The sequence below is a fragment of the Mustela erminea genome, chromosome 7 (assembly GCF_009829155.1).
Source record: "Mustela erminea isolate mMusErm1 chromosome 7, mMusErm1.Pri, whole genome shotgun sequence".
In the NCBI taxonomy this organism is placed as follows: Eukaryota; Metazoa; Chordata; class Mammalia; order Carnivora; family Mustelidae; genus Mustela; species Mustela erminea.
Genome location: NC_045620.1, coordinates 116,276,404 through 116,289,470, shown reverse-complemented (window position 1 = coordinate 116,289,470; position 13,067 = coordinate 116,276,404). Strand labels below are relative to the sequence as shown.

The window sequence follows — 13,067 nt, the reverse complement described above, 5'->3', positions numbered from 1 at the left end:
CCCCATCTTGAGGGAGAACCCAGATTCTAAAGAACAATATCAGAGGAACTAATTATTTAAATATAAAAGTAATTTAAAGTGATTCATAAGAGCCTTAAAAGTGAAGAGGGAGGAGACACATGCTTCAAGAATTTTTAATTCTAAAACATATGGATATATGCTTTATTACCAACATAAGTTCACAATACTAAGAAAAATATCCTTTTTTCAACAATGATACTTCTTAGTTTTTAAGATCAACTATGACTAAATATCAGAATTTCCAAGAATCTACCTAGTCCTCACATCTAAGTAATATACTTATAATCCATAAAAAATAACTTCTGTCAAAGGTAATAAACCAACTAGCCAATAGAATTGATTCTTAAAGAACCCTGAGAACCCTCAGGGAGTTTGGCAAGGTCACATAGCTACCTGTATATCCTAAACCAGGACTTCCCAACCTCAGCACTAGATATTTTGGGCAGGATAATTCTTTGATGAAGAGGGCTGTTCTGTGTACTAGAGGATGTTTATTTAGCAGCTTTTCTGGACTCCACTAAGTAGAAGCCTAAAGCATTCCCACTTCCAACCCCCACCCCACTGTAATGACCAAAAATGTCTCCAGGCATTTCCAAATGTCCCTTCATAAGATAATCAGCCTCAGATGAGAAATTAGTGCCTTAAACCAAAATACTTATCTATAAAGGAGGATGGCTCTCTTAAGATGGTCTCAACACCATTCACAGAGCAATGGAAGAGAAAATACCAGCCTAAGCACAATAGATAAATACTGAGTCAACTCTGGTAATCCATGCTTAAGACACATAAAGCCAGGGGTCCCTATATCTCATTGAGGATGTTTTTCTGACCATTGTAGTACTCTATCTTAAAATTTATAATCTTGTGCCTTACATTTTCTCTATAATCAAAGAAATAACTGAAGGATGAACAGGTATTGGCATCCTCCAGCCAATGAGAAATGTCCTAAAAGGAACAGGATTCAAAAATATTCTAGAACAGTCATGGATAAGGGAGAGTAAACTGTATTCAAAGAATCAAAATATAAAATTTACTCAAAGCAGCATTCACAAATGTCTTTCTTTATCATCAGTTCACTGTGAAGTTTCCTTTCTCTTTTTATTCACAAAATAACAAAAATCACCTAAGAGTCCTCAACCTTATAAACCATTACCAATGAAGACCACAATGCTAATAGCCCACATGTTACAATCTTGGAGGGTAGCTCTAAACTGATGGCAAAAATTAAGCACCAAAGGAAAAGTAGAAAGAAAAAAAACACTAATTACAGAAAAGGAAATGTGGAAAAGGACTGGCATAGCACACAGTGCTCTTTTACCTTCTAAAGAAGAAATGTGTTTTATCTACGAAAAAACTAACTTCAAAGAATCTACCACACAACTCAACTTGGAAATAGGGTTAAAAGATCTTACTTAACTCCCACTAATATAAGTGGCTAAGCAAGGATGCCCTCACAGTGTGAATCCAATTATACCAGTCGCCTTTGGAAATGTATCCATAATCTATCATAATCTGATCCTTTTTAAAAGACTTTTTTATTCACTTTTAAACCGTTGCAGCTAAAAGTAAAACTTTCCAAGGGAAGTGATAAGGAACTGAAAATCCAAGCTTAGAGTGAAAAGATACCATTAACCACAAGTATATATTATCTACCATGATATGTTAAAATCTAGAACTTACCCCAATGGCAGAAATCAGAAGAAACCACAAAGAGATTACTAGGATCCGCTAGATATTTACTGAAGAGTTTTCCGAATTCCTGTTCTTTTGACTCACTCAGAGCTCCAACCAGTACAGGAATAATGGTAAACTCATCCTTATGGCTTAAAGAAAACAGAAGAAAAAAAAAAAAGTCATTTAAGAAGTATAAGAATATAAGTAGTTTTCCAATGTGCTGGCACTAAAAAGTGGAACATTGATTAAAAAGGGTAAGGATAAGATACATACTGTTGAATTTTTTTAATCTATAATTGAAATGTTTAAAGAAGACCACTTAAAAATAAGAGAGATACAGAATACTAAAAATATCTATTTAAATTACAGAAATGTACAATACTTCTTTAGGTAAACAAAGCTATTTTACTAGCAGGTATAATAATGTCCTCCAATATAAAAATAACCCCATCAGACCATCACCAAGACAAGTCTTCTCTACTACCCTTCAAAGCTACAATCATCTGCCTAATCCTTCCACAATTTTAAAAGAGCATTAAACTCTTCCTCAATATTTTAATCTTATCCTGTTACAAATACCACCACTGCTGGTACTTTATAAACCTGCCAAGTGAGACCTACAAACTTAATCTTGGCTCCCATAAGATACACCAACTGCACCTTAAACCTACACTAATACACAGATACAGGACAGCCTGACGATACCACTCAAATTTCACTGGCATCTTGGGTGGACATAGAATTCAAGGAAGTAGGTATTAATTTCTAGCAGCAAGAAAAAGACACCAAACCCACCCACAATGTTTATGACATTTCCACAAGTCCCTTTTTCACTCTACAGATTGACAGATTTATGGAAAAGGAACAGAGCAGATTAATAAAGAATAACTATCATGGGCTATAGAAATAGACGTTCATCCAAAACCTTTTAAAATTTTCATTGCAGTGAAATTTTACTTACATATATTCAATACTATTTATATTCTAAATGATCCCAGATTGGAATTTTAGAAGCGTGAGTCATTTTTGTCTGACTTGTGCTGAACAGGACTTAAAAAAAAAAAAAAATCACCATTATAATAAATGCTTTTTAATATGTTAATCTGACACTTAACTGATGTAGGACAAACAGAATTCATAAAAAGGTTTTTAAAAATACTAAATTTAAGTTTATTCCCAAATAAGTGTTAGCCTAGCTTCATAAAGCTACAGCCAGGGCACCCAAGCACCTCCCCCAGAAAGACCCCCTTACCCTTGTCAATTGCGAAATAAACAGATCATACAGATCTCCAGTCCCTCTGCAATGCAGGGGCTTCTTGGGCAGAATCTGCATCTATGGAGTAAGAAAAAAAGAGGAAGCTGGCAGAGGAAGCTGCCATGGAATATCTCCTTCTCTGACTCTTTTACCAGTTTGCTGAACAACTGCATGAATGAACAGGGGCTCTTCAATAAGTTAAGAGTGATTATCAATCAAAAGGCAAGAATATGGGCTCTAGTAAAAATTCAAGAAGACTGCTATGACTTGTTCTAACTTCAAGTACTATCTATATAAATAAATAAACTACGATCATCAAGGAATATGTAAGTAATTATGACATGGTAGGGATGCAGTTACATAAGAATATAAAAAAGAAGTCAGAGGGAATCGGTTCACGTACCATCTCTATCACATAATAAAAGTTGAGAGGGTGGGTAAATTACTAAATACTTAAAAATGTATTTTCTTATCTGTAAAATGATCATAATTACAATATCTATTTTCTAAAGTTGCTACAAAGTGAGAAACACTACTGGAAAATACTTTGTCAACAATTGGTGGCTCACCCTAAAGAAATAATACATGTCTACTATTCTACAGAGCCACAAGCATTCCCTTACCCTCAGCCTCAGCCTGCACATCTATCTATACCGAGGTAAAAAGCTCATACTACTTAGAAATCTAAGCTTTGAATCAAGATCTATCCATCAACCTCCTTGTCATTTCTTTAAAAAAAAAAAAACCCACTTCTGGTTCTGTATTTCCACAAAGTATGAATTAGAAAAAAGAGCATCTGGCTTTGAAATGTAATATTCCTAGATTTTAGAATTCAAGTTGTCAGGCTGGACTTCCCCAGTGAAGGTGTACAAAATCTCACCCTCAAAAAATAATTATAAAATTGTCAAAAAAACAAAACAAAACAAAACATTTTGTGCTCTAGAAATTAACCAAAGACAAAAAACACAAGAATAGTTTATTCATTATTTTAATAAGTGACCTTCTTAGGAAGAACAGTGGGAGTCTGGCATCTTACCAGGAGCATTCTCTATCCCCCTGCCCCACTCCACCAGCATAGTGGGGTTGGCTGTGAAAGCCAGCAGCTTTACTTGCTGAAGGAAGCTGACTTTGATTTGGAGCAGGGAGCAGAAAACACATCCAGCAAAAAACAGAAAAGCCTATAGCTCTCATAGCCTGAGATTACAAAACCAGTGGAGGCAAGCCACAAACCTGAGGACTACCTAGAAATTTAACATGGAAATTCTGCAAAGGAGACAGCCACAGAAGGACCCAATAAATTCACATATTCTGAGGAGATGATTGATGTCCTCCACATAACTCTTTCTGACTAGAAGGCAGCAAGCACATATGTGCTGGGGAAACCCATAAGGTTCCAAGCTCCCCCAAAATGCCAGCTAATCAGAAGGGTGAGAGCACGCCCAAGGGAAAGTGGAAACCTGAGAGCAACATCACACATCCCAGGCTGACTGGAAATCTACACACACTCAGGGCGACCGGAGAAGACCCAACAGAAATGAAAGGAGGCAAGCTAGACAATGGCCCAAATTTTGAATATGCTCCCCAAACTATACCCAATCCACCAGCAGAGGATGAAAGCCTTACTGGCTCACAGTGTTCGTCACAACCTCCAACCAATCATTACTGAAGCACTAAGTAATGCAGACAAAGAGGTAAACTCTAGAAAGCCAAATTAAAGAAATTTTTAAAAGCTGAGAAGATACATCAGTAGCCACAATTTTGGGAGAGAGCAATTCTGCAGATTATGGCAACAAAGTTACTTAAAAAAAAAAAAAGTAAATGAATGAATGAATGAACAAATGGAACAACTACCACCACCACTACCACCTGCAGAAAATTTTAATAAAACCAGAATCAAGTTGCTATATTACAAATTTTTAGAAGTCAGTTTTAAGAAAAAATTATGAGCTATAAAAACAGGAAAGTGTAAAACATTCTCAGGGGAAAAAGAAAAAAAAGTAGCCAATAGAAGCTGTATCCATGTGGGACCAGATTTAGCAAAAACTTCAAAATAATTGTATGTTAAAAAAAAATTAAGGAAAACTATGCTTTAAAAAGTTAAAATATGGCAATGACTAAATAATAGTAAATATCAACAAAGATATGCAAGCTATTAAAAAGAACTAAATGGAAATTTTAGAATTAAAAAGTACAGCAAATGAAATTAGCTAATGGTCCAAAAATATTACAAAAAGAATCTGTGCAATTAAAGATAAGATAAATCATCCAACTTGTAGAGAGAAAAAAAAGGGACTGAAGAAAAATGAACAGAGCACTGGACACTTGGAAGACAACATCAAACATACTAGGATGCGTACAATGGGAGTTCCAAAAAAAGGTACAGAAATACTATAAGAAGAAATAATGGCTGATCAAAAAAAAAATGAAATTTTGCCATTTGCAACAACATGGATGGAACTAGAGGGTAATTTGCTAAGCGAAATAAGTTAATCAGAGAAAGACAAGTATCATATGATTTTGGTGATATAAGGAATGTGAGAAACTAGACAAAGGATCATAGGGGAAGGGAGGGAAAAATGAAACAAGATGAAACCAGAGGGAGATAAACCATAAGACACTCTCAATCTCAGGAAACAAACTGAGGGTTGCTGGAGGGGAGGAGGGAGGAGGGATGGGGTCACTGGGGGATGGACACTGGGGCGGGTACATGCTATGGTAAGTGCTGTGAATTGTATAAGACTGATGAATCACAGACCTGCACCCCTGAAACAAAAATATATGATAACTAAAAAAAGAAATAATGGTTGAAAACATTCCAAATTTCATGAAAAACATTAATCTCCAATTCTAAGAGACTCAACAATCCACAGGAGGATAAGCACAAAGAGATCCCCATCTAGATACACTATAATGAAACTGATGAAATGAAAACCAAAGACAAGGAGAAAATCTTAAAAGCAGCAAAAGGAAAATGACCCATCACTTACAGGATAGTGTTTTCAACAAATGGTACTGGAATAACTGAATATCCATATTAAAAAAAGTGAACTTAGACCTTTACCTCATACCACACACAAGAATTAACTCAAATTCAGTAACAGATATAACTATAAGAGCTAAAATAATAACTCTTCTGGAACAGAGGTTAGCAAAAATCTTTTTAAAGGGTCCATAAAGTAAATAATAAAGTAAATATTTTAGGTTTGGGGGGACATACAATCTCCCTAACTACTTAACTGTCACTATAAAGAGAAAGCAGCCACAGATGATATGTAAATGAGTGGGTATGGATGGCTATAACCTAATGAAACATTTACAATAACAAGTGGTGGGCCTGATGTGGTCTGCAGACTATAGTTTGCTGATTCCTGTTCAAAAAGAGAAAACATCTGTGACCCTGAATTAGACAAAGATTTACACAAGAAAGAAAAAAAAAAAAAAAAGGTAAAATGAATTCATCAAAAACTTTTGCTCTTCAACAAAGCAAAATGACCTGTATCTAGAATATGTAAAGTCTCTTACAACTCAGTAAGAAGACAAATTATCTAATTTAAACTGGGGCAAAATATATGAACAGGTATTTCACAAGACAAGACATACAAATGACTAAAAACCACACTGAAAAGTTGTTCAACATCATGAGTCACTGGGAAGATGAGAATTAACACCAAATGAGGTTACACTATATACATCTATCAGAAGGGCTGACTGTAACAGGTATTGGCCAGAATGGGAGACACTAGAACCCTCACACATTGCTTCTGGAATATAAAATGGGGCCATCACTTTAGAAAACAGTCTGGCAGTTTCTGAAAGTTAAAACATAGATTCATGTGACCAGACACATCATTCCTAGTATCAATTCAAGAGAAATGAAAACATTTGTACACATAAAGACTTGTACAAGAATCTTTGTAACATTATTCCTAATAGCCAAAAATGGAAGTGATCTAAATGTCCATCAACGGGTGAATGGATAAACAAAATACAGTATATTCACATAATGTAATAACTATTTGGCAATAAAAAGGAATGAACTATTGACATATACCATAACACGGATGAAGCTAAAAACAGTATGCTAAGTAAAAAAGGACAGATATAAAAAACATTTCATAGGATTTCATTTATGTGAAATTTCCAGAAAATACAATCTACAGAGACAGAAAGCAGATAAATGGTTGCTTAAGATTCAGAGTCGGAAGGGCACCTGAGTGGCTCAGTCCATTAAGCTTCTGCTTTTGGCTCAGGTCATGATCCAGGGTCCTGGAATGGAGCCCCACATCAGGCTCCCTGCTCAACAGGGAGCCAGCATCTCCCTCTCCATCTGCCCCTCCCCCAGCTCATGCTCGCTCTCTCTCTCCCTCCCTTTCTCAAAAAAATAAAATCTTAAAAAAAAAAAAAAAAAAAAAAAAAAGATTGAGAGTCAGAGCCACAACTGCCCTCAAATACACACAGGGCTTCTTTTTTGTGTAATGAAACTATTCTCAAACTAGATGATGAGAATGATTGCACAACTCTACAAATTTACTAAGAATCGCTGAGTTGTACTCTTATGTGAGTGAATTTTATAGGACATAAATCATACAATAGAGCTGTTAAAAGAAAAAAAAAAATCCATCCTTGCTCCTTGCAAGCTGTGCTACCTGCAGCAGGTTACCTAAAACTACCCTAAGCCTCAATCTGGTCATCAGTAAAAACAGAGTTAATAATACTTACCTTACTTACAAGGCTCTTATGAGTACTTTAGTAATGTAGAGTTAAGTTTTAGCTCTTTTTCTATCCTATACCTTAAACCGTACTGCAGAAAATTAATATATCCAAGATGTGTAACAGACTAAAAAGAACTGAAATCCCAGAACCCTGAGAGGAGCACTTGCTCTAAAAACAAATAATATCACTATATCACCAATAGTCTTGAAGGTACAGAGCACTGAAAATCTACATTCTAATATCCAAGGACATTGACTGAGGCCACAATTAGAAAGAAAAGGAAAATTTTAAGATCTAATACAAACCCAAGATTTAAGAAATGTTAGAATGCCATTTAATTGAGTCAGAAACTTATGGCAGGCTTTCCTATTAGGAAAAGAAGATAGGGAATCTTGCAGAGAAGTTAACCTAACAGGTCTGTTGCAGCAATTTTTAGAAGGAGCTGCTTGTAAAGACTAGCCCTTGGCTTTTATAATGTTCCCTCCTTATGCTGATTAAGGCTGTTTTACCCACTTGGGACACTGGTACCAGCTTGCCTGGATTGTAAACAAAATGATAATGGAAAACACCCACTTTCCTTCTGAGAGTCTAGAATTTCAGTAGCTGAGGCTATTTAGGCAGGCAGAGTCCCTACATGATCAGCCCCGAATCAAAATCCTGGATTTTGAATCTTAAAGCAGGCTTTCCTGGCCAGAAAAACTGCACCTGTGTGACCTTCTATCTGACCCATCCTATGAGAGGGGGAATGCTGGAGGTCTGCACCTGGATTCCTCCAGACTCTGCCTGTGCGTCTTCTTGTGTATCCTATCTCTTCCAGTAAGCCATAACCATGAATAAACTGTGAGTCCTTCTAACAAGTCTTCAAGTGTAAGGCGGGTGGTAGAACCCCTGAAACATGTGGTAAAGGCCAAGTGGCATAAAGGAATCGTAACAGCAGAGTTTTAGGGGAGCCTTATATAAAATAATTTCTCATCTTTTCTTCCTGATCAAACTCACTTTCAGACCACAGAGACAAGCATAAAGACTTTGTATAGAATACTCTGATTCACTATAAGAAAGAACAAACTAAAAAGATCCAGAAAATATCAGGCAGAACCAAAGAACTGGGGAAGGAGGAAGAGAGAAGGGAAAGGAGGAGGCAAGGTAGCTGTCAGTGACAACTAAGGTTAAGATTTAAGTCATTATAAGTCTCCACTGCTTCATCTGTTAAGTGAATCTAATCAGATTATCAAAATGAATTTTAAAGGTTAGATAGCTTTCTTAATTTTCATTTGAGTAAGAATACTGAGAAAAAAGGTTTATACAGGGTGGGCATATTTCAGGTACCACTCAACCATCTGAAGCAAAATAACCTTATAAACTGGTTAAGCTTGCTGTCAAAATAATAAACTCTGATATTTTATTAGGAATAAGTCAACATTTCCATGCCCTATTTCTGGCCTTACCATCTCTGATAATGGCATATTAGGCCTTTCACTTCTGCATGCCCTTAAAATCATGATAATCTCCCACACAGAAACATTTACCAAGTTCTACAGACTCTAACCTTCCAAAGTCTCCCACCATCTGCTCAGATTGCTACCCATTTAACCACTATAAAAGGTTTTTTAAAAAGTAGTAGAATAGGGGCGCCTGGGTGGCTCAGTGGGTTAAAGCCTCTGCCTTCAGCTTGGGTCATGGTCCTGGGGTCCTGGGATCAAGACCCACATCTGGCTCTCTGCTCAGCAGGGAGCCTGTTTGCTCCTCTTTCTCTCGCTGCCTGGCTCTCTGCCTACTTGTGATCTCTATCTGTCAAATAAATAAATAAATATTTTTTAAAAATAATATAATTGATATGTTGAGAGGAAAAAATGGGATCATATAAAATGCTCAATTAAAACCACAAAGGCAGAATAACAGAAAACAAAATAGAAATAAAGAACAAGGGTAATAAGTAGAAAGCAGTAACAAATATGAGAGATATTAATCCAACTATATCAATAATCCTTTAATAGGTGAATGGATAAACTGTGATACATCTATAAAACAGAATATTCCTCAGCAATAAAGAGAAATAAGCTATCAAGCCAAAAAAAGGCATGGAAAAACCTTGAAAGTATATTATTAAGTTAAAGAAGCCAACCTGAAAACGCTGCATACTGTATGATTCCAATTAAATGACTTTCCAGAAACTATATTATTGTATACTATGGAGCGAGTAGAAAAGGGAAGTGAGTACCAGGGAATGGTTGGGGGGAATGAAGAGGGAGAGGATGAACAGGAAAAGTACAGGGGATTTTTTAGGACAGTGAAATGATTCTGTATGGTACTATAATGGTAGATAACAAATACTTCAGACATTTGATAAAACCCATAAACTATGTAACACCAAAAGGGAACCCTAATTAAACTATGGACCTAGTTATTAATAACGTAACAACACTTCTTCATCAACTATAACAAATGTACCATACTAACACAAGATGTTAAGAACAGAGAAAAACTGTTCGGTTAATAATAATTAATACCATACGAAGCCATCTTATAGTGGTGTTCTCACTCAGGGAAGTCAAACATACCATCAATATGGGTAAACATAAGAATTACAAGACTGCAGCTTATCAATCTGGGTAAACTGCATAAAACCAAGTTGCTCTTTTTTAATAATAGTCTAAGTACTCCAAGACTGATCAAATCCTAACCACACTGAATTTGTAAGATTGGCTAGAACCTAAAGCAGAAGATGGAACATATCTAAATACACTGTACAGTACTTTGAAGTTGTCTAAGTTCCAAATTATTAGCAGTAACAAAAAGTATTAAATGGCCAAGAAGATAATGATGATACTTTCATAGTGAACAGGAACAGTTTTGTAGTGCCGTATTTCTCAATGAAACACTTTCAAAGATGCTAAAGCATCTTATTTACTCTGCACATTTTTCTGAAGAAAAAGTAGTGAAGCTGAGGGAAAAGAATTGTTTTATATCTAGACTTGATGAATATATACAACTCTAAATTTGTCAATACTCATAGAATTCCTATGCCTTAAAGAGTCCATTTTGGAGCACCTGGGTGGCTCAGTGGGTTAAAGCCTCTGCCTTCGGCTCAGGTCATGATCCCAGGGTCCTGGGAGCAAGCCCCTCATAGGGCTCTCTGCTCAGCAGGGAGCCTGCTTCCCTCCCTCTCTCTCTGCCTACTTGTGATCTCTACCTGTCAAATAAATAAATAAAATCTTTAAAAAAAAAAAAAAGTCTTAAAAAAAGAGAGTATATTTTACTGCATATAAATTACCCAAAACAATTCATTAAAATTTTAAACTGTAAACAAACAGTAAACAGGAATGGGAATGATACAGAGAGAGAACACGTGGGGGGATGTTAAAGGTAACTAAACAAGAAAAAAGAAGTATAAAATGCTATTAATCCAGTGCTATTAATATTCAGAGTTAACCAGTTTTTTTTTCAAGATAGACGGTTTCTACATATCCTAACTTAATTCTCTCAATACAATTACAAGCAATGCAAAATTATGCATTTCAATAGTTAAAGATAATATATGGAAAACAGGATCAGAATAAGTATGCAAGATATGATCTCTTATTTACATATTTTAATCTACACAAATAAGTATGTGTATATATAAATCTCACACAGATAATACAAATGCGTACATATATATGTTAGTATACACATAATAATTTTTACTATCAAATGAACACTGATAAGTGAACACTGGTTTACTATCAAATGAACAGTGGCAGAGAGGCTTTAAGTCTCCATTTTATACTTCTTGATGCTGTTTACATTTTCAAGCCATGTACAGCACTGTACAAGTATTTTTTTAATGACAATAGGGTTAACTAAGCAAGGAGATTATGGATCATTTCATGTTTTCACCTTTATACTACTCATTATTTCCTTTAAAAGTGCTAATGAATATTATTTCTTAAATCTATTTAAGATAACACAGAGAATTATAAAGACTACCTTAGGTATTTAACTTAAAAATCTGTAATGACTATAGTGAAAAAAATGAAAGAAAAGTTAGAAAATTAAATAGTCAACTGATGAAAGTATTATACAGACATATTCTAGAAAGTTCTATGCGTACTCAATAAATAGGAGTAAAAATGACATGGAAATAGCTTCATAATATGAAACAGAGTTAATAAGAACATTTGAACTCATTTTAGGAAAAATATTTAATATTTAATAATGGGAAGATCATTATTACTCCATTTAACAATTAATTATGAGAATCCTTTTGTGTACCAGGTCCTGTGTTAGGCACTGAAAGTACAGTGAAGACTAGCTGTCCTCAGGCAGGGAACAGATTAGGGAACAATCAAGGAAGGGGGACATATGCAGGCAATCACCAAAAGAGTTATTTAACTACAGTGGTACTGTAGCAAGCTGTCTTTAAGTATAATCCCCGAAAATCCGTCCCACTTCTGAATGCCCAGGTCACCCCTCCCATCAAAAGTAGAATCTCTTTGGGACGCCTGGGTGGCTCAGTTGGTTAAGCAGCTGCCTTCGGCTCAGGTCATGATCCCAGCATCCTGGGATCGAGTCCTACATCGGGCTCCTTGCTCGGCAGGGAGCCTGCTTCTCCCTCTGCCTCTGCCTGCCATTCTGCCTGCCTGTGCTCGCTCTCTCTCCCTCTCTCTCTCTGATAAATAAATAAAATCTTTAAAAGAAAAAAAAAGTAGAATCTCTTTTTCCCTCCCCTTGAACGTGGCCTTGCAATTTGCTTGGATGAAGAAAATGTGACCCAAGTAACACTGTGCCAATTCCAATCCCACATAGTAAGATGTCTGAAAGTTTCTAGTTTTGTTTTCTTGCTGCCCTGAACTGCCATGTACTTCATGATAGTCCACGACTACCTGAGGAGAGGGACACCATGTGAAGAGAGAGGCCCTGCAGGACAATGACAACAGGCGAAATGGAGAGCACCGAGACAAGAACACTGAAAGTAGTTCAGCAGACAACCAACATCGCAGCCCCAGACAAGAAGTGAGGTGAAGAAGTGATGAGCCTTCAGCCTAGTCAGCCTGCTTCACCAGGCAGCAGATGAAACAGAGACAAGTTGGCACCACTCACCCCGACCAAATTTCTAGTTCACAGAGTCATAAGCAAAAAACATAGGCACTTTGAAGTGATTTGTTTTACTACAATGGGTACGTGAGATTAAAAAGTGGTGCTTGAAAAGGGTGCTACTGGAACAGAAACCTGAAACACTGGCTTTGAGGACACTGAGACAGGCAGAAGCTGGAAGGGCAAGAAAGAGACAGGCTTCCTGTTAGAGTGGTAAGGAAACTGCTATACAAAGCAAGAAGAAGAGGTGCCCATATTATAAACTGGCAGAACAATTAGCATTATGATCACAAGTAAAATTAACTTAAAACATTAAAAATATACCTAGCGA

At 36.2% G+C, this 13,067-nt stretch overlaps 1 protein-coding gene across 3 annotated transcripts in view; it reads right to left on the bottom strand.

Annotated features, from left to right (window-relative positions):
• Positions 1-13,067, bottom strand: part of MEMO1 (mediator of cell motility 1) — a 116,029-nt gene that overhangs the window by 18,940 nt on the left and 84,022 nt on the right. For 2 of the 3 annotated variants that reach the window (XM_032353046.1, XM_032353045.1), the window contains one exon: positions 1,702-1,844. The exons of the other annotated variant lie outside the window; for it this stretch is intronic. In XM_032353046.1, the coding sequence (XP_032208937.1) occupies positions 1,702-1,844 (143 nt within the window). The remainder of the gene's footprint in view (positions 1-1,701; positions 1,845-13,067) is intronic. 3 annotated transcript variants of the gene reach the window in all.